The following is a 26114-nucleotide window of genomic DNA, read 5'->3' as shown; positions in this document are numbered from 1 at the left end:
CCACAGCAGCACTCATGGCACGCCCCTTTCACGCATAGTGCTGCATGTAAAGGGACCCTATTTACATGGACACGAAAAGCCATGCAGGGTGGCTTCACGTGTCCTTGTAAATATGGGGCAGCAAGAAGCGCCGTCACAAAAAGTGACGCACCAGCGGCGCAAGTGGCTTGTCAATAACCCCCACAATGTGAAATTATTGAGTAAGTCGCACCATTTTCACAGGGAGAAGGTGAGGCTTGTTCACTTGCACGTGGATGGTCTGTGATATTTGAGAAGGGTATTTATGCTCCATCACTTGTTGACCCAGTACCAAGCTAAGGTTCTCCTAGGGTTCGTTAGGGCAATGTGGATAATGGCAGGCCAGGTGGTGCTGATGCAACATTAGTACCTGCACATGGGCACTTTGAGGAGTGGTTTCTGTATGGCCAGGAAGCCTCTAATATACACCCCGATCCTCAAACATCACCTGTGTGTGCTTACTGCTCTTTAAAGCCTTTGTCTTTACATGTATTTTTAGGTACCAGGTTATCAGCACACCTACAGATTTTTTCATGGTTATGGAATATGTGCCTGGTGGTGAATTATTTGACTACATCTGCAAAAATGGCCGGGTAAGTGAATAACATTGTTTAAGATTAAGTCATCTGGAGTTTTAAAGGTTTAGTAATGCATTATTTCTCAATGTTATATTCAGTGTAACAATAATCAGAAATGCAGAATGGTAGTAGAAAAATGTAGCATCAGAAACAATTGCCATAATATATATGGTTATAGTATTACTGTAACAACAACCTTCTGTTAAGAAGATCATTCGCTTTGAGGTTAAAAATATAGGAAGAAAGAAAGGATGTAAGCAGGTATAGAAAGAAGGAGGCAACTATGCTTTAAACATGCATCTAAAATGTCTGCCTTGCACACCGCACTAATGACAGTCACTATTAAACCATCACGTTTAAATGACACATTTAGGATGGCAAAGATTCTGTTTACCTAGTGATTCACAGTTCGCTACTTACCATATAGGAAGATGTAATGCTTTAGAAATGTGATGTTTACAGAGACTGGTGGGAAAGTATCTTACATGTTAAAAATATGTATTATTATTATTATTATTATTATTAATAAGGAGTTTTATATAGCGCTAGCCTGACCCGAGGGTATTGGAGCGCTTCACAACAGTTTTTGAGCAAGATTCATACAACAAAGCAGTATTCTACATATAGGTACGGAAAGTCCAAGTGTGCTGAGCAGCATTGAGATAGTGTGTGTGTCCTGAGATAACCTCATAGAGTGCACGTTTTCTTGGGGCTGATCCAATAAAGCAGTATTCTACATAGGTTCAGAAGGCCAAGTGTGCTAAGCAGCATTGAGGTAATCCTTAAGTCCTGAGATAACCTCAAAGAGAGAACATTGCCTTGGGGGTAGAACCACTAAGGGTGGAGGAGCAGATAAGAGTCAAAAAGCAGGGAGGAGGAAAGTGTTAGAGCTACAATTAATATTTTTCATATTGTATTGCTATGGCAGACACCTAGGCCACAAGACGATAATAACCTGCTGATTCCTAGACAAATAACATGACCTTGTTTCACAGTTTCAGAAAAAACTTAGGGCCTCATTATGATGGAGGATTTTCTGCCTCCTCCGGGCCGGCGGAAGCCACCTCCGGCCCGGAGGAGGCGGAAAATCCTCTGCGGAGTCCCCAAAGACCCACCGCCACATTACGATGGCTGGTGGGTCTTGGTTTCTGTCCGCAGCTTTTCCGCCGCGGTCGGATTACAACCGCGGCGGAAAAGCTCTCATTTGGCTGGCAGTGTCTATCAGACACCGTCAGCCAAATTAGGAAGCATTTGTAAATATGCTTTTCCGCGGCGGTTTTTCTGCCGTGGAAAAGCATGTGTACTTTTGATTTTGGGGGCCCATTGCGGGCCCCCAGGGTGTAGGCGGGCGGGGGGTGCACATGGGGGGTACCTATGGTACCCCCCAGTATTTACATGCACAAAGCGGCAGGCACCGCGCGGTGCCTGCCGCTTTGTGCATGTAAATGTTAAACATGCACTTTTAACATTGCGGCGTGTGCTGCTTGAAGCTGCACCCACCGCAATGTTAAATATCCAGGATGTGACCGCCAGGGTGGCGGTCACATCCTAATTTGCACGGAGGGACCGCCGCTGCCCCTGCGGACGGTCCCTCCACCTCTGGGGTGGTGGACGGACGCAAGTCCGTCCGCCATCCTAATCGGCCCCATAGTTTGGTCATTAAAACTGGGCCCTGTGATGATCTGCTGAGTTTTCTTCTTGATTGCCCAAGGAAAGTAAAACTCCTCCCTGTAGTCAGAGTGCCACCCAGCACAGATTAGGGTTTGGGAACTATGAGAAAGGACTCCTTAAGAAGGTCACCCTTTGCAGGTAAAAACCAGAAAGGGGAAAAAAATCTTTGGCAGACTTGTAACTCTAGATTGAAGATAAAGATTAGTACTAAAGAGATTACCAAGCCTTCAAACTCCCCTTGACATCAAAAGGAATCCAGAAGAATGTTCCAACTGTAAGGCACAAATATATAGGATTAAAATGGTAGCAAACAATTGAAGAATGTAATAAAATAAGAGGATACAAATGCAATGTATTTTCACATTACATGTGTATCCCTCTTTACATATGGTACTAGCAGGAACTGACATCACAAGTAAAGTCCCTGCCTCATCTTAGATTGAGTTCCTCTGTTAACATACTTCGGTCTTGTGGTTTATGATGTCACCAGAATGTACCTCTTCTGGCATGCGTGAATTTGTTGGGCCCTCCTGTGCCTCTACTCCAGCAGTGTCTCTCTGCTACCTGGTGTACTTTTTCCTCATGCTTCAGTTCTAAGTGTTTCTGCATGGTGAATGCGCCAAATGAGTACGGCCTCTTATCCCCTGGTGGACCTTGACATTTACTAGTTTGCTGGTGTAGTTGATGTTCCTAGCAGCTCTTTCTCTTCTAACTAGTCCATGGGTCTCAGTGAACCAGCCCTTAGTTAAGCAAATTGTTTTATTCCCAGCAGTTTAATCTGGCCCCTGAGACTCGGGGCATCTTAACCACAGCTCTCCAGCTTGAGTGAGGTAATGCTGATAAACCAAGGACACCTCCCTGCCACTTTGTAACTCTCTGCTAAGTGACAATATTTTGTACCTCTTTGCTTAGGTATTTAGTTATTGGCAATATCAGGTTTGGTGGCTGCGTGGAGCCAGGTCGCAGTAAGAAATAGAAAATCGAACATTTTGGGTCAGACAGCATCTTTTGAACTTCCTCAGTTGGAAGATCGAGAAACTGCTTATCATAACAGAGCCTCCTGACACTGGTGTATCCTTACTGAATGGGCACAGACTGGACCACCTTTGGCTCTCCGCCAGCTTGCCCACTATGTGGATGCAGCGCCGTCATCCATAAGCAGCTCAACACGGGGTATCTTGAATACTGAATCTGGATTTCATAGACCAGTATACACATGATGCTTTTGGGGTAACTTCAACGTATTTACACAATTTACTGTTCCATTTATGAATTGAACAACATATTAATCACTAATGTGGGTTGATATAGACTCCTCGAAATGTGCAGTTCAGAATGTATCAATCAGTTGTTTGCGAGTAGGAAAATATGTAACTCATAATTTACTCATGCAAATATCTTCAGTACGGATAAGGATCCATAAAATGTAAGTTGTACTTCAAAGAAGAATTTTTTCTGCTGCCGGTTTATACACTAATACAACAAACATTTCTTCAATCCATGTGCTCTCCCTCTTTGTTTATTACTCCATGTGCTGTTCTCCTTATTGTTTTTTTACTCCATGTATAGTCCCTCCTTATTGTTTATTACTCCATTTGCTGTTCTTCCTTATTGTATATTATTCCATGTGCTGTCCCTCCTTTTTGTTTATTACTCCATGTGCTGTACGTCCTTATTGTTTATTACTCCATGTGTTGTCCCTCCTTATTGTGTATTACTCCATGTGCTGTACCTCCTTATTGTTTATTACTCTATGAGCTGTACCTCCTTATTGTTTATTACTCCATGTGTTGTCCCTCCCTATTGTGTAGTACTCCATATGCTCTCCCTCCTTGTTTATTACTCCATGTGCTGTTCTCCTTCTTTTTTTGTTACTCCATGTATTGTCCCTCCTTATTGTTTATTGCTCCATCTGCTGTTCCTCCTTATTGTTTATTATTCCATGTGCTGTTCCTCCGTATTGTTTATTATTCCATGTGCTGTTCCTCCGTATTGTTTATTACTCCATGTGCTGTCCCTCCTTATTGTTTATTACTCCATGTGCTGTCCCTCCATGTACTGTCCCTCCCTATTGTTTATTACTCTATGTGCTGTTCCTACTTATTGTTTATTACTCCTTGTGCTGTCCCTCCTTATTGTTTATTACTCTATGTGCTGTCCCTCCTTATTGTTTATTACTCCATGTGCTGTCCCTCCATGTACTGTCCCTCCTTATTGTTTATTACTCTGTTCCTCCTTATTATTTGTGACTCCATGTGCTGTACCACCTTATTGTTCATTACTCCATGTGCTGTCCCTCCTTATTGTTTATTACTCCATGTGCTGTCCCTCCATGTACTGTTCCTCCTTATTGTTTATTACTCCTTGTGCTGTCCCTCCTTATTGTTTATTACTCCATGTGCTGTCCCTCCTTATTGTTTATTACTCCCTGTGCTGTCCTGTCCCTCCAAGTGCTGTCTCTCCTTATTGTTTATTACTCTATGTGCTGTCCTTCCCTTTTATTAAAAATAATTTTTAATTGCAGTTTTGGATATTTTTTGACATAGAGACCATGTTATTTTCAATACCACCCCCTCTGTCTTCTTCTCTGTCTCTCTGGGTGGTCTTGTAATGCTTCCTACCTGCTTAGGAGACTGTTTATCACTGCTCTTTAACCTTCCTTCCTCTCACTTACCTCTCAATGGGTAATTATTTGCCATTCTTCCTACATATATTTCGAACCTTCATGCGGTGATCTAATTATAATGACAGTTCTGTGATAATGATATTCTGGGAAAGGAAACACTCTAGCAATATCTTGAATGTGTCTCTACGCACAAAGATAGGCTCAAATTGTGTCTCTTGTGATCACCAAACTCTTAAAGTGTCCCTCACCCACAGACTCTTGGAAATTCATTCTTCCACTATAGTTTCTGCCATAAAGTTGTGGGCAAGCACCACTTGCCATTATCTGATATATTTTGTAATTACTAATCCACAATTTACGAGAATGGCAATTTAACGTGGTCCAGATTATGGATGTTTTCTCCAACTAAGACTGGACAAAACGTACCTTTGACTGATTACTGGGATGCATCTGTGAGCAGGGCCATGAATATACCTTGGTTGAAAATTGCCATACTCAGCAAATTACCCATAAAACATTCTGGGGATAGGGTAGTTTATTCTCATTGCTTCACTTTGTCCACAAGTCCTGCGGGATTACTTGACAGTGTTTGATAGCTCCACTGACCACATGGCTGAAAATAACTGTAGCACAATTACCGTTGTTTATGTACTCCCACCAGAGCTGTTTCCTGCATCAACGTCCAATATGTTCTGCATACTTTTCTGTTACACCTGCTGCTTCTACCATTATAAAGTATTATTTATGAAGTACACAAAGATCTTTGTAGCAGCCCAATTAACAAATTTACATATATCTGCCTTTGCATTAGTGTAAAAAACCTCTGCCGCTTATGTTTACTCTTAAAGTGCAATTTTCATCCATGTGTTTATGCACTAGAGTTACAGATATGTACAGTGCAAGTTGCTTCCGGGGTAGTTAATGTTTGGGGGCAGATTTACAAGCCCCTTGTGCCTCATTTACACCACCGTTGCGTGACGCAGCGGCGGCGCAAATCCTGCGCCATGGTGCGGGGTACTTACAACATGACGCACCTGGGAGATGCGTCACGTTGTAAAGCCCTGTGCCGAATATAGGCGTTCCGGCGCAGGGTGGGCGTTCCGGGGTAGGTGCACCACGCAAAAGTGGCTGAGTGAAATCTATAAGATTTCACTCAGTCACTTTTAGGCCAATGCTGCGTCAAAACCCTGCGCCTGCTTCAAGCAGGCTTAAGGCTTGACGCAGCTTTGGAAGAATAGGGCACCCCCGAGCATTGCTGGAGCTGCGTCGCGCTTGCGACGCAACTCCAGCAATGCGTCACCTTTACGGCACAGATGCGTCACGCATCTGTGCCATTTTTGCCCCATGGTGCGCCGCATTGTAAATGCGTCGCATCATGGGTGGCGGAGCTGCGGCGCACAATTTCTAGCGCATCCCTGCTGATATGCAGGGATGCGCCAGTAATTGTAAATCTGCCCCGCGAGATTTCATGAATGCACGCGTGAGACATTGTTTCACTATGCAAGAATCTAACGCTATTTGCCTTGACAATGTTTGTTTCTCTCTTATGATGTATAACACACATTCCAGTGTTTGTAAAGTCAACCAAGGCATTTGTTGTGACTGAGAGAAATCAGAGACACGCTTTGGGGTTCAGAAACTGAAAACTCCGTTAAACTATGCCTGTCAAACATACATAGAATTATTCAATTAACATAGATGGCTTGTCGGATGAAACCTCCTGCTGTGATTGGCATTCTTTTCATTTACCATTATTCACTTGGCAGCCCCAGGTTTTTTTTCCTCCTTTGTCTCATTCCAAAATGCAGAATGGGAGGAGGTGTTACATGGAAACTTTTAATTAACACAAACATCAAAGGAACTTCAAAACTGGGCAGTCCGCCCGCCGACCAGCTGGCCGTCGCCCCTCGCGCCGCTGATTCCGTGCTAGTTTGTTATTCGCAGCTCTCATTGTCAATATGTGCTTGAACCCCGTGAATGCTCCTTTAGCCCCGCCCCCACCCACCGGCTGCTCTTCTCCTTGCAGGTCGACGACCCGGAGGCCCGCCGCCTCTTCCAGCAGATCCTGTCAGCCGTGGACTACTGTCACCGGCACATGGTGGTGCACCGCGACCTGAAACCGGAGAACGTGCTGCTGGACGCGCAAATGAACGCCAAGATAGCTGATTTTGGTATGTGACCCGCGAAGCACGCCTGGAATCCACCCCGCTCCCGGCAGCGCACTATCGGCTGTCACCCGGGTGCGCCAGGCGGTGACACGTTCCAGGACCCTCCATTAGCAAACCCATGCTTGTTACTCTGCATTACCGAACCCACTGTGTTCATATTTCTTATAATGATTTCAAAGCGCCAATATCAGTTTGATATGTAATATAACCTGTATTTTTTGCACAAATGTCGATACATGGAATTTCCCAAACTGATATGAGGTAAGAGATCAGATCACCCAATTTCTGTGTTTTTGCATTACTTATTCTCCCTTAACAGAGGCGACACTGTAACAGGATGCACATTCATGTATTGTTATCAATGAAACTAAACCTTGTGGGCCAAACCCTGAGCACCTTTGCATCTTCATAATTAGGCACGATTTTAATTGCTTTGGATGAGGAACGTATGCGCGAAATAATGTGATTATGGGGTGTGTGCAGATCAGAATTGCAGTACAAACTTACAGATTCCAGGTGATCCTCATTGACCGAACATGGCCAATATATAGGAGGGGCAACTGCGTGTTTTAATCTGGCACATGCATCAACGTAGGTTTTTGCGATTCCTAAATAGCGATTTTTAAGGAACCGCTATTTAGGAATCACAAAAGCCTATGCATGTAGGAATCGCTATAAAAATAGCGATTCCTAAACATTCCTTAATTGCTACTCGCAGATTGCTAGTTGCAATTAAGGAATGCTGTCCCATTCATTCCTATGGCATGAATTGGAGATTGCATGAGCAATTTGCGAGTACCAGCAGGTACTCGCAAATTGCTCATGCAATTTCAAGGGTGCAAGGGTGTCAAAATGACACCCTGTTGCACCCTTGAAATTGATCTCTGCACATATGTTGCACACACATGCCTTGTGTGCGAAGCATGAAACTTTAAAAAATGCACAAAAGTGCATTTTTCAAAGTTTTTGCAAATTACCACGAAGTTCAACTTCATGGTAAATTGCTACTCCTATTAGCGAAATCGCTCATTTTTTAACTTTCATGCATTGCATTTAAGGAATCTCAATTTGGGATTCCTTAAATGCAATTGCAATATAGGAATCGCAATATGTATTTTTGCATTTGGGATGATGCATCCCAAATGCAAAAATACCGGTGGCAAAAGGGCAGATTCTGAGAATCTGCCCGTTCGCGACCGGTTTTTGGTTTGATGCATGGGTCCCAATGTTGCTTGTCGAAACCACAGGCCCACACAGTCAATTCATGGGCAGTGCCATGGACCGTACCACATGGTGCTAACACAGGCACTGTTCCAATTAGTTGGATGCATCTGAATGAAATCCGCCTACTGTTTGTCCTTCATCCATGGCACAGATGTAAAATGGGTGGACCGCGCAATTCTGCCTAGACCTAGGAGAGATACATTTTCGAAATTCTTGAAATTGCAAATCTCTACTTTAGGTCAGATTGTACTGTTGGCACAGCTGGCTTTAGGGTGGTGAGAGTGCAACTGGTGCAACCCCACATATTGGAGGGAGGCTGAATTTTGAAATATCTTATGGGTTTAAAAGCACCTGCTACAGAGTGCCTCGTGTGCCCAACAATTTTCAGACAACAATTAAATGTCAAGATAACTCTGGTGATTAATGTACCTGGTGGAGCGAGACTGGAGTTTTGGATAGTAGCAGTTTCTACGTCAATTCACCGATATGCCAGGGGTAGAGGAAGTGACATCACATGCCCTTTGACCTCCACTTTCACTCACAGACACACACACACAAATTCACACATACATACTCTCTCACACATAAACACACTCCAATCCGCAAGCACAAATACAACATTTATTTAAAAGCAATTTTTACTTATCTCAGTAGCCATGTTAGGGCATATTCCAGCTTATTGTCCTCCAATTTTTAATACACTATTAGTGATTAATATATTTTATTTATTCACTATTAGTGTAACAAACAAATTGACAGAAAATAAAGAGAGTGGAGCCCCTGCTGCCCCAGTACTCCTGGCACTGAATTTGCCATCTCGGAGGCCAAGGGTCGCAAAGGTAGTGCTAGGGGTAGCAAAGGGCAAGCCAGGGGTCACAGCTGCGACCCCTGGAAACCTCTAAATAACGTCCATGCATAATACGTTTGCTCCATTTAAACAGTCGTTGTCTTTGTAAAATTGATGGAATTTCCTTTATAAAATGTATAATACAACATGAAATCAACTGAAAGGACAACAAGCATGCCTGACCTGGCATTCCAGTCATCATTATAATGACAGTGAGCAAGATATTAAGACAGAAAACAATAGCATATGTGCAAAATCATACATTGATTTCCCAATGCTGTAATATCTTTGCTCTCTGTGTATAATGACCAGCACAAAACAAGTTTACTATCTATGCAAAACTGCCTTGGTCAAGTCTGTGGTCACAATTGCACAGACCCTAACACTCTCTCCTATTTGACAGTGCCTTGAAAATTGCATTACAATTAGTCCCTTTTTTATTAACAAACTTAACCTCACCAGGGACTATTATCAAACTTTGCAATAAAGATCTCATGATAGTATTAATTACAACGAAGTCAGAGAGAACATTTACACTGCCATCTTATCAGTGTGGCCACTGTAGCAAAGAAAGAGTCAAAAATAGAGTTCCCCAGTCACAAAGGTCCTGGACAACAAACATTGAGAAGCTAGGCTAGTGGAAGGAACCGCCTGTCTTTTTTTATGCAGGAAAGACATAGCCAAAATTTTGTGAACGGTCCACATTGTAGTCAGGGGTCACGGTGTGCAATGCATCCAACCTCCCCTGGATATTCTACCCAGGAAAGAAATCAATATAGTCTCATTAAAGGTAATAGCCTCATTTGTATTCCAGGGACATTTCATGGTAAATTACATCTCCAGCATACCTATCTTGCATTCTCCGATGTGAAAGGCAGTACACTCATTACATTGTCAGAACAGATCATAATCATGCCACAATGGTTCCCTTTATGTTGACATCTGCACCAATGGATCTCTCCAAGAGTGTGGAGCAGATTTTTCCTCCAAGTGTGTGGTGTAGGAAACAGCAGCTCTATGGTGTTAAGATCTTACTTTTATAATTACACTTACCAAGAAAATCACTTCATGAAAGATACATCTGGAGCAGAGGTAATAACTCTCCCAATGACATAAGAAAGTTTAGCCCATCAGTTGTGATGATGTGCCTCAGGGTCAAATCTGAGTTACAGCACAGTCTTGAAGAGCCTGATCACGACTTTGGCGGTGTAGCGCCGGGTCTGCCCTGCCGCTGCACCTCCAAATCCGTAGTCAGACCGTCTGCCAGATTAGGAGTTTCCTCCTATCTGACAGGCTGTTTTTTGACGTTCCCACGGCGGTGCCTCAAAAAATTTACACCACAATGAGAACGCCAAAAACTTGTATTACACTGCATGAACAATATGCTATGCGGTCCTGCTTCCTGACTGCTGAAACACTGCTAGGGAACAGCAGTTCCCTAGCGACTGTGGTGGGGCAATGGCGGACCGTATGCCCTTATCATAATAGGGCCACCATAGCGACCCGACGAGTCTGGCGTGACACAGAAGAGTCCTCTGTTTAGAGTGTGTTATTCTTGGCAAGCGTGAATGTGCATGTGTGGAAAAGTCAGCCCATAATGCACCTGATGCCCAGGCTGCTGGCGCAGGACGACTCTTAGTTCCCATCTTGAACAATTACCAAATAAAGAGACGGGCGCTGGAAGCAGGAAAACAAGAACAGAGTTTTATTTCTCATGAGGAGAGCCTGTCATTTCGGACACTCGCATAGTGCCTTCAGGAGGTGCTCTCTCTCTTGGTGCCCTCCATAGCCCACACACTCAGTTTCTCTGAGGCTTCGTCTTTTATACACATGTTTATGATGCACAAACATTCCTTATTGCAATAAAGACGCTTTGAAGTAGGAAAAAGGCATGCTTGGAATCCCAGCTTCAGGCCTATTCCCATACCAGTCGCTCAGATGTCATCCTCCCCTCCTGAATGTAACAAGAGATTGTGATCTCTCAGCCGGACATTCCTACAGGACACGAGGGCAGGAGGGGATGATCAGATCAAAGGTTGGGCAGGCGATAAGATCGGGGACTTCGGCTGGTGTATCATGGTTTTGTTATGCTGCGCCGGAAAAGGGGGGTGTACATCCACGAGGCTTGGTCTTAGGACTTGGGACCAGGTCGAAAGGCCAAGTGCAGTTGGGGGGGGGCTCATCAGCTGAGGGGAAGGGTGTTCTTGGGAGGAAATGGGGGGTGTGGGTCAAGCAGGAGGGTTACTTCTAGGGCAGGGTCACGCAGAGGGAGAGGGTCTTATGGCCGATGCATGAGCAGTGCGCGCGGGTAGGGGTGCCGGGGGTTCAACAAACCGGCAGAGAGGCCATGGTGCCTAAAATGGCTGTCGTGTACGTGTGTGCATGGGTCTATGCTGGCGGGATAACACAGTCAGTGTTTAGCGATATCCGTTCTGCTTACAACAAGGGGTACAGTGAACACAAATGAACGCCGCTTATGTGCATATACATTGCCATTTTCAACAGTCGCCGCTTTTTTACATAAGCTAGTTCATTTCTATACAGTCGATACGATTGGCGGAATGTGGTACATATGATTTTACATTTGTTGGGTTATTCATACAAGTCTAGAGATCGGCATAATACTTAGTCGGGGTCAATCAAGAAAAAGGTTCCGACACATTATAGAATCAGGTTCTGGCTTTCTATCCGGTGACATCAAAATACAGTAAAAAGTGCTCTGATACCTTCGGGTCTTGTCAGTGCTATAAGAGACTTTTCGAAAACTAAATACATGAGTGACCGATGAAACATTTTTGAAAGAAATACAAAATGGTTGAGGGAGGAATTCAGTTCGATACAAGCAATTAGTCAAGGGGTGGGCAGAAAGTTCAGGAAGGGGGGGTCTTCGTCACAGTGTCTTTTTAACAGCGAGCCATCACTGGTAGGCTCTGGTAGTCCGTCTTCTTTCGTTGGCGCTGTTGAGCACCGGCGGTGGAGCTATAGGTCCAGCTCGGATTCATCCTTACGCGTTGCAGGGTGCGATCTGTCCTCTGCTGTTAAATCACAGTCCTTTTTCCTAACTGATCTTCTTAGGGGTGCCTCATGCTGGGCACCGGCGTGTCTTTTCTTCTTCCGTATTCTATCTAAAAGCTGCTCTTCTTTTCTGAGTCAAAAGTTATGCGAAAAGGGTGATGTTGTTGAATAATCAAGGGAAGAGAGGGCGGAGTGGGATCAGATCTTTGAACACACCAAGGGACCAAAGGAGCAAAGGACGACGAGCAGGCAGGCCCATCAGTCGGGCTCAAAAGGGACGGGGACTTCAGGCACGAGTGGGTCAGCAAATCGAGGGCTTCAAGGCAGCCCTTCATTCCTTCGTCTGCCGAGTTTGAGAGTGGTGCCTCGTCCCGCGTCTCGTTGCTCTGCGACTCCACCTTTGGTTGAGGTCACACGTGCGTCATGATCTGTGGCCAGGCTGTGCGTCACGTCCAGCTCCTCTCCTCCGGTAATTGTATCTTTGAATGGGTACAAAACAAGTTTTAGAAAAACTGGCAGGAGAAGATATTTATACATCTCAATTCCGTCCCCAATCCTAAGTAGGTGGGGGATATGTTCATCAGTCACAGTCAGAAGTCATCACTTATAGAGTATGTAGGAGGGCATTTCCACTGAATTCGTAAGCCTATTTGGCGTTCATTCGTGACGTACGTGGAGAGAAATCGGACTCCTATCGACAGTGTATTATATCAAACTCGAAATCGAGTCCTTAGGTAGGGACTCGACCCCTTTTTTTTTAACCCAAGTACTGACAATCTTACATTTCCCTTCGGGGTCGACTAACTCTTGCAAGCAGGGGGGTTATCATCATGAGAGGGGGGCAGAGGTTAAACATGCTTTTCTTGGGGAGCGACGGTTAATCAAGGTCATCAATTACGCTTCGGGGATAGCTGATATGGAGCTGGGGTCAATCGGGAGAAGCGAGGACGCTTTGGACAGGGAGCTGGGGTCAATCGGGAGAAGCGAGGACGCTTTGGACAGGGAGCTGGGGTCAATCGGGAGAAGCGAGGACGCTTTGGACATCCGCACTTAAGTGCAGAGTGGTGAGGCAATCTGGGCATTGGGGATTGCATTTCTAACGAACTGAAAAACAGACAACCATTGACGTTATAGTGCCCCTATAAAAGGCCAGATTAGGGGACATCAGTCGTCTTACCTGTCCTTTCTTTCATTACCAACTCGGGTTCTATCGTTTTGCAGAAAGGAGAGGTAGTAATATGGCAAGTTACAATTGTTTTAGTTCCTGTCAATTTTGCCGAACACCTTTGTGTTCGAAGAGACCCAATTAGGTTTGTGCCAGTGGGGCACAACGTTACCACACAAGGGAGGAGGGAACAGAGGGACCCTCAGAGAGAGAGAGTCGTCCGCACTCTAAACGAACCACTCGGTACACGTATGACTTGGAGAGAGAGAAAGAGAGAGAGAGAGAGAGAGAGAGAGAGAGAGAGAGAGAGAGAGAGAGAGAGAAACGTGTACAATAATGGGCCATTCAGTGCGCACACAACACAGAACAACAGGGGTTAAGTAATACGGAAACACAGGCAGAGGGACGACGTAGATCCATACATTACGTACACACAAACTCAGGCGGGGGAGACAGTACATGTATTATTTACAAAAATCCGAGACAAAACATAGAACAGTTATTGGCCAAAATGATCTCTTCCTGTATGCTGCGCATCCTTAGCATCCTAAGCTCTTTTTTTTAACCTTTTTTTCCTTCTCTTTTATCGTCGGCTGCCTTCACTGGTGGCTTTGGTTGCATACACTTACGCCTTTTGGCAATTGGTCAAGAACTAACCTGGTCGGGCTAATGTGTTTCCAGGCTGAGGCAACAGTGGGTGTCAGTTGTGAGAACAATGGGGCAGCTTTGAGTTTCATGTCTATGAGGGCGCGAAAAAGGAGGTAGTAGATTTAAAAACACTGGCAACATTCCTAATCCTCCAAGCGGAGGGTACTTGGGTAAACCTTACCTCGGAATATTCCTTAAACTTTCCCTATTTAGTTAAATGTAGGAATTTTATTCATTAGTGCACGTCATTCTTGGTTGTATTATTCGGGGTGCCAAGCGAAGTCATATTTTGTAGTTTCCGCTTCAGGCTGTCCTCCCAAGCGCTAAGTTCAGGGAGAGAAATAGTCATGGTTCGCTCGTCGTGTGTAGGTACGATAATCGAACCCCTTTTTCCCATCTCTTTGTCCGCTAGATCACCCTTTTCTTTTTCGTACTTTAATCGACGTTCCGATGTGACCTGCAGAAAGAGGGAAAAAGAAGGGGGCGGGGGCAGCATTTTAAAAACACATTAGCGCGTATAAACCCGAAAAGGCTTTTACTTACTACATACTCGGCCTATCTCCACGGGACGCAGTCCCTGCCAACTTGGCGTTTAAGCCCAGGTGGACCGTTTAGTGTGGGAGAGATGATTATCGGAAGCCTGTGGATAGCATAGGTCGCCCAAGTGTGGTATTACGGATCGTGCGCAGGGGGGGGTGTCAGAACAAAGGGCAGTCGGTACAACGTGGGGGGGGCGAGCTCGTGCTCTCCTTTCGTGCTCTCCTTTGAGGAAAAGGGATAACCTACAGTGGTACGGGGTCATTGTCGTTCGTACTAGGGGGGTCTGGTGGCACTCCTTCGGGGCGACTTAGGGGCATTTTTAAAACAACTTTCCTGACACAGGTAGCATATAAAGTATAGGCTAAATACCAGGACCTTTAGCAGTTGCTTTAGGCTGTACAAAAATGCAAAACACATACAACAAAAACCTGGACCATTCATATTTGCAATATTTCTGCGTACTATACTTTTTAACCCTTAACTAGTCGAGCTGAGCCATTTCACCTGTAATCTAGTTATATCGGAAATAGTGGTCATTTATTCGAAACTTACCAATTTACGCGTGACAACTACGTTTGCTTTTTCCAAAAATCTTTAATAAAAATGTCGGTGCATAAATACGGGCCTACAACCCCGTGGGCCGGCCAGAACTGTACATGTGGGGATACTTATTAGTGGAAAAACCTAATGGAGTCGGTGGTCGTTGATTTCATAATAAAAAGTGCGACAGGTGCAATAAAATCATATCGAAACTTCAGTGTGAGCGAGTATCATAAGTGTTGAAATTCGAACTTTCAATAATCATGATGCGCCAAAACTTAACAACAATTCATTGTCCGAATGTTCAATCAGTACCCATCTCACTTCAATTCATTGTCCGAACACATAATCAGTACCCATCCCATATCAATTCATTGTGTTTAAAAACTGCATACATATTTCATGACACCAAGGCTGAGCAATCGGGGTACAACAAGGAGTTGAAAGTTTCAGTTGTACCAGCGCCATTTTGGGAGCAGCCAGGCAGATCTAGGCATAGTCAAAATCTCCACCAACTCGTGGTTGGCCTAGAGCCTCTTTCGGCAGTCCAAAAGTTCCGTTAAAGGGCAACAGAAAGGATCGGCGGTATGAACCATCAGTCAAAGGGGGAGGGAGGCAACAATTTTTTTCTACCGGGTCATACTGGGTTTTCACCGGAACTGATCCGAACTGTAGTCTGCAGGATTTTAGTCATTCAAACTGAGGCTGGCGTCAGCATGGGAGCGCCGACGTCTCGCGGCTACATTTTCATCGTTCCGCGGGTAATCATGGCAGTCATTCCCCATCGGGGGTGTCTGCGGTGGTCGGGGGCCCCCGTGGCTCCTATAGAATCTTCAAAGTCGAGGAGAACACTTCTGATTGTGGGACTCATTTCTTAATCAACAAGCAACCGGGCCATCTCTTCATGCCGGGCCCGCTCCTGCAGGGTCGACCGCCATTTTACGAGTGGACGAACCCTCGTCGGGTGAGTGGAGCGTTGGGGGTGCCACTGGGGGCCTCCACCTGGGGAGGTGGGAGAGGCTCGTTGGCGCCGCCTCTCCCTCCCAGCACACCCCACGCCGTTTTTCTCGGCGCTAATATTCATGATGGCCGGACCAGGCGATGAGAGGGGGGGGTCGGAGGCATAGGCAAGACATCCCCCCCCAGTGGCCTGCAAGGCGCCGCTTCAGGGCCGAACGGGGAGCTCATACCAAGCCGTGGCTGGACCAGGAGATGCGAGGGGGGGGGGGGGTCGGTGGCATGAGCAAGACACCCCCCCCGTGTTGTCGCAGCCATTATTGAAGAAAGAAGAGGGGACGGCCGGATCCCGTCGGACTCGGCTCCTCTTCTGGCCCACCTTATGCGACGACCTCCGGCCGACGGCTGGCAGCAGGACCCGCCCTACACGTGCCGAAGATCTCGTCTTCCGGATGGGCGTAGCCGCGAACCAGTAGCACTTCGGGAGTTTCCAGAAAGGGGGTAGGTATCTGCTGATTTGTATCTATCTCATGTTACCGTTATTGGGGCGTGGCAGGCGGTGGGACAGACATGTTTGGAGCAGTGAGGGGTGGCGAAGCCTGGTTGCCTCGTGGCCGTTGCGATGTCAAGCTTGGCTTCTTTCACCATTTTCATGTTTCTTATTACGGGCTTATTTCTAACGTTTCTTATTTCTAGCAAAATCATGTGTTTTATCGTGAGCTATTTCTAACGTTTTCCTATTTGTTGCGAAATCAAAAACTCATCAGTGGCCTACTGATTTTGCTTTCTTATTTCTTTCTTCCCTTTTTTTCCCTAGCGTGTTTCATGCTAAAGTTTCTGTTAACAGGATACGGTGATTACTTCGTTATTGTTGCATATGTCCTTTTTATTAGGGGTGCCCTCTGGTCGTGCCAGATGACCTACCTCTAATAAATGGTCCGGGTGGAACTAGTTTACCAATCAGTGGGGAGTAGATAGGCCCGAGAGATTACAACGGGGGACAAAGGTCCGCATTACCTACCCTTCACTTCTTGCAAAGATTAGACAGAATATTTCTTTTCTACGTTATTTGCAAACAGAGAATACCTCAAAAGAACTATTCCTTGAACAATAAATGTCCAGACAATCAATCAATCAGTGGGGAGAAAAACAGGCATGACGGATTACAACGGGGACAAAAATCTGCATTACCTATCCTTCACTATCTGCAAAGGGGGGCAGAATATTTCTATTCTTCCCTGTTTGTAGACAGGGAATATCTCAAAGAGCAATAATCGATAAAAATCGATAACAAACAATCAGTGGGGAGAAAGATAGGCATGACGGATTACAATGGGGGACAAACGTCTGCATTACCTATCCTTAACTATTTGCAAAGAGAGGGGAACGTTCCTATTCATCGCTGTTTGCAAATAGAAAATGTCTCAAAGAGAACCAATGCTTCAAGTACAATCAATCAATCAATCAGATGGATAAAGCCATCCTACCAATCGGACGTAAAGACGTCCTACTTAACCTTACCCGGACCGGACCGTGTGGGCAATTCTTCGCCTTCCCTTTTCCAGCGCCCAATCGTTCTCTTTCTCCATGTTTTTACTGCAGCATTCCTGTGGGATTCCAGTCAGGACAGTAGGTCACTTGAGAGAGGTCCGTTCGGAATCGGTGAAGTTCATTCAATCGGCAGCCGGACGAGGGCCCTCTCAAGGCAGGTATACTCCAATCGTTTAGATGTTCACCCCATCGTCTGGACCTCTCTTACCGGACCTTATGTTGCTGATGGACCCCGCGTTGGGACGCCAATTGTGGAAAAGTCAGCCCATAATGCACCTGATGCCCAGGCTGCTGGCGCAGGACGCCTCTTAGTTCCCATCTTGAACAATTACCAAATAAAGAGACGGGCGCTGGAAGCAGGAAAACAAGAACAGAGTTTTATTTCTCATGAGGAGAGCCTGTCATTTCGGACACTCGCATAGTGCCTTCAGGAGGTGCTCTCTCTCTTGGTGCCCTCCATAGCCCACACACTCAGTTTCTCTGAGGCTTCGTCTTTTATACACATGTTTATGATGCACAAACATTCCTTATTGCAATAAAGACGCTTTGAAGTAGGAAAAAGGCATGCTTGGAATCCCAGCTTCAGGCCTATTCCCATACCAGTCGCTCAGATGTCATCCTCCCCTCCTGAATGTAACAAGAGATTGTGATCTCTCAGCCGGACATTCCTACAGGACACGAGGGCAGGAGGGGATGATCAGATCAAAGGTTGGGCAGGCGATAAGATCGGGGACTTCGGCTGGTGTATCATGGTTTTGTTATGCTGCGCAGGAAAAGGGGGGTGTACATCCACGAGGCTTGGTCTTAGGACTTGGGACGGGGTCGAAAGGCCAAGTGCAGTTGGGGGGGGCTCGTCAGCTGAGGGGAAGGGTGTTCTTGGGAGGAAATGGGGGGTGTGGGTCAAGCAGGAGGGTTACTTCTAGGGCAGGGTCACGCAGAGGGAGAGGGTCTTATGGCCGATGCATGAGCAGTGCGCGCGGGGAGGGGTGCCGGGGGTTCAACAAACGGGCAGAGAGGCCATGGTGCCTAAAATGGCTGTCGTGTACGTGTGTGCATGGGTCTATGCTGGCGGGATAACACAGTCAGTGTTTAGCGATATCCGTTCTGCTTACAACAAGGGGTACAGTGAACACAAATGAACTCCGCTTATGTGCATATACATTGCCATTTTCAACAGATGCTCCTGGGTTCTTTAAAAGAAATGTTTAATCATGTGTGCTAACTGCACCAGGCATGTCAAATAATGTTGATTAAATGCTAATTTGTTCTCTTCACTGTGCTAATTCCCTCATTTAAGAACAATTAGTGCATTTTCCATTCAGCTTTTTCTCTGATACACCCTTCTTTGAATAAAGCACCCCGAACCGTACAAACACTGTCTAGAGTCATAATCCTGTCATAATCTTATATGACTTTTTAGAAACACATTGGCCCACATGCATCAAGCATTTTTGTAGTCGCAAACGGTGCGATTCCTTAAAATCGGCCGTTTGCGAATGCAAAAGTGCTTTTTGGGATGCATGAAGCAATTTTAGAATTCGTAACATGTTTGCGAGTTCTAAAATTGCGGGTGCTTTTAAGAAGTCGCAGATGTGCGATTTCTTAAAAGCAATGCATCATTAAATTTAAAACTGTAAATTCGCAATTAGGGTGCCAAATTTACCGAGTGGTTGAACCACTCGGTAAATTTGGAAAAAGTGTTTAAAATGCTTAAAATGTTTTTTTTTCAACATTCTTGTTTCACACACACATGTCCTTAGGACATGTGTGTGTGAAACATGATGCGAAAAAAAAATACATTTCAGGGGTGCATGGGGGGGTCCTTTGGACCCCCCCCTGCACCCATGAAATTTTCAAAGTGCCACTCGCAATTCCCATTGACTCCTATGGGCCTTTTGGCCCATAGGAATCAATGGGAATTGCGAAAATTAACTTAAGAATTCGGTATTCATTTGGGATTCGGTAAAAATTGCGATTTTTACCGAATCACAAATGAATACCGAAAATAATGATGCATAGCATTTTGCACTTCTTAATTTGCGATTCCTTATTTTTCGCAAATTAGGAAGTGCAAAATGTCACAATGATGCATGTGGGCCATTGTCACTTCTTCATATAAAGACATTTTAGCAAGAAACCTAAAATGCATTGTGTGTCGCCAATACGATATTGATTTGCTTATTCAAGCAAGGCATCATATGCAGAGGTCCCAGATATTTTAAGTACCCTTCAACTGGTTTCAGCACTCAATATGCAGGCATCACTTTAAACCATCGAATTCACGTTTTTGTAATGGTGCTCTGTTCTGGCACAATGTGCCTTAATTAGTTGCTTGTTCGCCCTCTCTAAGATAGGGCGTCTCTTTTCTGCTAGCAACAGCATCAATAATCAACTTACCCAAATTGTCCAATCAGCCTTTATCTGACATTATTGTAAACACAAAACTACATAATTCTAAAAATGCGTCATGTTTCCTACTCTATCAGATGACCGATATACCACAGCGTCCTAGTCATTAATCTGAAGGTCAATTCTGTAAATGATGTCAGTAATATGCCCTAATTACCTGGTTCAGCACCTGGCAGTGATGGGGTATTTCAAAGTGCCATCCTGAAAGTCAATCCACATTTACCATTGAGATGTGATAGTATCTTGTCTTATTTGCAGGTCTTTCGAATATGATGTCAGATGGAGAATTTCTTCGCACCAGTTGTGGTTCACCAAACTATGCTGCTCCAGAAGTTATTTCTGGAAGGTAGGTTATCAATCAAGAAAACGTGCTTGCAAATTTTCACCTTGACGTTTTATCAATTTGTTAGTAAGAATAATCTATAACATACTTTCAAATAAGTATAATAAGTTTACAAGACTTAATTTCAAGGAAATATATTTTGTTTAGAGCATAGCACATGCATTAAATGATGGCAGAGGGCCAACATCAGGATTACTCTGGTCAGTTCATTAGCCCAAAGTAATGCAAACAGTATAAAAACTGTAAAAGTTTTGACTAAATTCTTTGTACCACCAGACTTCCCCACTGCAGACTGGTGATATGGCGTTTTGAAATGTTTCATAGGATTCCTCTATGTTTTCTATGTTATGTAACATATTGTGTGCCTAGGATCGCAGCATCCTGATTATGCCCAGTGTCATTTTTCAAGCATATTCAAGGGGGCACGGTGGCCGAGAAAGTTATATGAGAAGGAATTTCCAAATAGCCAGTCAGTCACAACAATACAGGATAGACATTCCTACATTTTCTTTTAGTGGTGTGGGCTATGCTTTTAGAATTAAATTAAGGATGCACAGCAATACCTACCAACACTAGATTCACAGAGGCTTCTTAGATGTGATAGTGGCTACAATATGGTAATGATAATCACTCTGCAAGTCAAAATACGTTGTTCAGTTAGTAGAAACCATTGCAATGATAATATCATGAATGAAAGTAACAAACAGTTCATATCAATCACTAACGTTTGACTGTACAGCCCTATTTTACAATATTTGAAAAGCAAGTTGGCCACAGCACTGCAGCTGACGCTAAATAGTTTTTTTATCACATACCATAAGATAAGAATCTATAGCGAACAACTTTAAACACTCCAATGTTGTATGAATAGCCATAAGTAATGAACGAGGTGAGATATTAAGTTTACCTTGTAAACTAAATGCAGGACAAGAACATATAAAAGTGACAATATCAACTTATAGTAAATGCATGAAAAGACAGTGCCTTCCATTCAAAAGAGATTGATGGGCAACACAAGAAAGCTTCAAGTATAAGATTTTTACCCTACCTTGAGTAGATAGTGGGTAAATGAAATACTGCTAGAATAGCTGTGACATGAACGTACTTACACATAAGTCCTTTTTTTGTTTAAAAGCTCCTGAGATTCTCTTTCCATTAATGTATATCAAGGTTCTCCTTCAACTACCATTCAAACAGTAAATTCCTGAAAGTGGGAACAGACTTGTTTGTTCGTGTAGTTATTAAATGGCATGGCAATGGAAGATAACTATCATCATTATGTGGTCGTAATCAAATAAGACACTGCTGCACTATGTGCTCTGAAGATATATTCACACATTACACAAACAAAGCAGTTCCCTGTAGAGTAATCACTCAAATCCTAAAACTGGTTCAACAGTAGTCTCTGTAATGTGTCTCCAGCCCCTTCACTTTCTCAGATTCAACGCAAGGAGCTTGCTCAGTTATTCATCAAAAAGGCGACAGGCATCCATCTTCATCTGTCCAGCAAAGTTAAGGGCAAATTCTTCATTCAGGGACTCAGTCGCTGCTAACCTCACACTAAATTATACACAACAAGAGCCTAGTGTCAATGTGCAGGGAGTGGATGCTATTCCTGCCATATCGTCCTGGCCTCCCCTTGACTTTTCCACCTTCTTTACTATCCATCAAGTCCTGCTCCCCATTAGACCCCTTACCACATTATAAGCTTTGTTTGCTGCATCCAACTTTTTTACAGGTGGTGCTAAATCTTTTGAACACGTCTTTATGCTAGGGCCATGTTCCTTTCAGCTGGAATCACGCTATGGTCATGCCACTCTTAAAAAATCCCAACCTTGACTCTCGACCTGGTTGTATTTTTGACCAATCTCTCTGCTACCCGGGCACTCTGGATAAGCATATAAATGCAAGACTTACATCTTCGGTTCAGGCCAAAAGGTTCTTTCATTCCTCACAATTGGGTTTCATGGCTAGGCACAGCACTGAATCTGCCCTCCTTGGAGTCACTGAGCAACTTAGCTGACTCCTGGATGAGGGAGGTAAGACTGTGTTTATTCTATTGGACCTTAGCGTGGCCTTGGATGCTGTGTCTCATTCCATCTTGTTCGAACATCTGTCATCTTTGTGTCTGGAAGGAAAAGCCTTGGCCTGGTTAACATCTTTACTTAAGGATCGCACGTTTCAAGTCATCTCAACCAATTCCAGATCCAATACACTGGCTTTAAACTCTGGTGTTCCACAGGGCTCTGTGCTAAGCCCGCTGCTATTTAACATCTACCTCGGCCCTTTGAAAGATGAAGTGGAGAGTTGTGGTTTGACCCTTTTTTCTTATGCAGATGACACCCAAATTACCTTTTCTCTGTCATCTGCACAGGATCATTAACCTTCTGATTTTAACCTGGGCTTGAGTTGAGTGGCTACTTGGATGAGTGCTACATCTTTCAGGCTTAATGGCAGTAGGATGGAAGTCATGGTCCTGGGCAAGCACATACAACCCTGGGGTCCGTAACACTGGCCAGAATCATTAGGATCTCTCCCCAATCTCACCCCCCAGGTTAAGAACTTAGGTTTTGTTCTTGATGATAAACCCCCAGGTGTCTAAGTTTACCTCTACTTGTTTAGCTGTGCTAAAATGGCTGAGGAAGATCATCTGGATGATCCCCCAATCAGCCCAAAGGACCTTGATTCAAGCCCAAATCTTATCCAGATTGGATTATGGCAACATTTTATATTTGGGAATAGACCAAGCATCTATCAGGTATCTGCATATGGTCCAGAAGTTAGTGGCAATATTGTTATTTTGGCTTCCTAAGCACACTTTAGTCTCACACCTCTTCCTTGAGCTGCATTGATTCACAGTTAACAAACTGGTTAAATTCAAGGCTCTCTGCTACATGTTCAAGGCCAAAGCCAGAGTAGTCCACACTATATTCAGGTCCTAGTGATTACTTAAATCCCACTGCATTCCCTGAGACCTTCCAACCTGACCTTTTGCACTGTATCCAGGTTCAAACTGGATTAGATGGGAGAGCTTTATTTTCCAGTATTGGGTCCTAGACTGTGGAACTCACTTCCTAAATCCCTCAGAGACTGCACTTCTCTGCTTGCATTCCATAATATATTAAGTTGCCAATTTGACTTTTTGGGATGCTTAGCACCGAGAAACTCTTTTTAGGTAGCTGCGCGCTTTATAAGATTATAACATTTAAAATTTAAAAATAAATAGTGTCACTACTTAGAATTGAAATTTATCTAACTTAAGTGATGGACGCCTAATCTTGTATATTACATTACCCACATATAAAAAAAGAAGTGCATTTTATAATCAACATTTATTATATATTTACAACAAAATACCTTAGTTACAAAATACATAAATAAAGCTGATAGAAGTGTCATCAGACTGTACATCAGAACATATTCTACCTTTTTTAAACTCCATTGCAAGTTTGCAACGTGAAGCATAATGAGTGACTGTTTTTTCTCAAACCTCCAACAATCAAGGGCAACAAGCACGTGACGCATAAGCCAGGTGTGATTTCGAATAGATTGTTACTTACTAAGTAATGTGTAGCCTAGGAGCGTACCAGGAGTGTTCACTGGATGTGTTAATTGTATTGGTAAGTCAGAAGTAAATCAGCCACTGAGTGCTCTCAAATTAATGTCTAATATGGCTTTAAGAAAGATGCCACTCAGTTGATCATGTTTCTATTTGGGGCTACAGTTGAGTGGTATAGATCACATGCTTCATCCTGAATGTCAGGAGAATCTTGACTCAGTGTGGTTGAAATTAAGCTAATATACTAATATAAATATATTGTGTGATTACACATAAAATGTCCATGCAAAGATGCAGTGAAGATTGAATGTGGACAATTAAGCTTGCTATCACCTTCTCTCTTACAATCACTTTTGGAGGCAAATATAAGTTTATTTAATAACAAAAAATGGTGCTTCCTTAGTTTAAAAAACAGATTTCGACTAAGAAACCTTGAAGATTTGAAGTAATTTGCATAATTGTGTAACTTGCAACTGCATAATAGTGGAGCTGTGTATTTTGAAAGTGCTGCTCTAATGACATTGCAAAGTGAGATGAGTACCCAGAACATAGAACCTTCCAAGCCTGTTAATGATAGCGAATTGCTCACCGATGTTTCCATGCACCAGCAGATAGCATGAGCTAGCACCAGGAAAGTCATAAGTTAGTTCAAATACTGCACAGTTCCAGTATGAGATATGCAGTAATTGTTTGTCAGAGCTAGTAAGGACCCCTGACCACTAGCAGTACACTAGGAACAAATGATGTGGTTTGAGCATGTCTGTTGAGATACCCAGGGTCAGTCATCTTCCACTTAAGGTAGTATTGAAATAAGACCCGCTAACGTTCTGTGACCACGTTACAAACAAGTTAGTTCTAGTGAATTACTGTGAGTGCTGTCGGCTAATACATTTGTGCATTCTTTTAGCAGTACAATGTGTATTTGCCCTCAAGTTCAAATTTGGTGAAACAAAGTTTTCACCACAATAATGTGTCATATGGTTAATTTAGAGGCCATCAAAAGTAAAAACATCACTTATATTTGAACGCTAAATTGCATGAGATTAGTCATACTTTTTTTGTGGGATTGTTTTTTGGGTTGGGTGTTTTCAGTAGCACCTCGTCTCCTTTCAAAGTGGGTAGTGGGGGGAGCGGGCCGGGCCGGAGGAAGGAGGCGGGGAAGGTTTGGGGACAAAAAAAACGTACTTAACACCGCCACCAACTTCCTGCTTCTTGGCATGGGCAAATCCTGTAGAGGCTCTTGCATGACAGCAGCTTCAGGATTGGCTTGAGCGCTGGCAACTTGCGCTCCCAGGCAGCCTGGGAGGCTGTACCTGCTCTCTCCAGACCCAGCTATGATGCTGAGGCTGGTGAGAGTTTCACCAAGCATCAGGGGTTTGGCCGACCTGAGACTGCCAGCCAAATACCTCATGCACAGTGAAGGGAGTGCCCAACACTCCTCTACCAGCGCTGTCATCCCCTGGACCCGCCCCAAGACTCATCAGAGTCCTGGGGGCTGATCCCGGGGATTAAAATAAAACGTTAATAAAACGGGTTAAAACCCTATTTTATTTTCTAATGGTGGCACTGGGGTGGTGGCGTTCCTCTGCTCTAATGGAGTGCGCGCCGCTGGGTGTTTTTAGTAGTACGGCAGCAAATTGTTTCGCCCAAATGGTCACATTTTGCTAGTGGAAAATGAAGAATTCAGGTAATAAATGTTATTCCTCCAGATCCGTCTTTCAAACTAATATGTACCCTTTTTGTTCGTCTTCAGGTTGTATGCTGGTCCTGAAGTTGATATTTGGAGCTGCGGTGTAATACTCTACGCCCTCCTTTGTGGAACACTTCCATTTGATGATGAACACGTTCCTACCCTATTCAAGAAAATCCGTGGAGGAGTATTTTACATTCCAGAATACTTGCACCGTTCAGTTGCCACACTTCTTATGCATATGCTTCAGGTCGACCCTCTGAAACGGGCCACAATTAAAGACATAAGGTAAAACTGTACAGTATTTAATACTTAAAAAAACAAAGAATATATCTTAAACTTTGTTTTTTTTTTAAATCTCAGAATTTAGTTTTTTATTGAAAGAAGCAAAACATAAAAGTATAACAAAAGGTAAGAATCATGTACAATCATACATAGAGAATCATGAACTGTAATTACACAAGGCAATAAGGATGGTTGCAGAGGGTACAGCACTGAAGGGGGAGTATAACCGCCAGGTGTATTGTTCATAGATGAGCGTGATTACCAAAGGAAACTAAAATAT

General features: G+C 44.0%; 1 protein-coding gene across 1 annotated transcript in view; it reads left to right on the top strand.

The window, feature by feature from the left end:
• Positions 1–26114, top strand: part of PRKAA2 (protein kinase AMP-activated catalytic subunit alpha 2) — a 359800-nt gene that overhangs the window by 118875 nt on the left and 214811 nt on the right. The window contains exons 3-6 of the mRNA XM_078670112.1: positions 518–611; positions 6920–7064; positions 20216–20303; positions 25613–25837. Coding sequence (XP_078526238.1) covers positions 518–611; positions 6920–7064; positions 20216–20303; positions 25613–25837 — 552 coding nt within the window. The remainder of the gene's footprint in view (positions 1–517; positions 612–6919; positions 7065–20215; positions 20304–25612; positions 25838–26114) is intronic.

Source organism: Lissotriton helveticus, chromosome 1_2 (assembly GCF_964261635.1).
Source record: "Lissotriton helveticus chromosome 1_2, aLisHel1.1, whole genome shotgun sequence".
NCBI lineage: Eukaryota > Metazoa > Chordata > Amphibia > Caudata > Salamandridae > Lissotriton > Lissotriton helveticus.
Note: the sequence above shows the minus strand (reverse complement) of the source record. Positions and strands in the feature narration are given on the sequence as shown.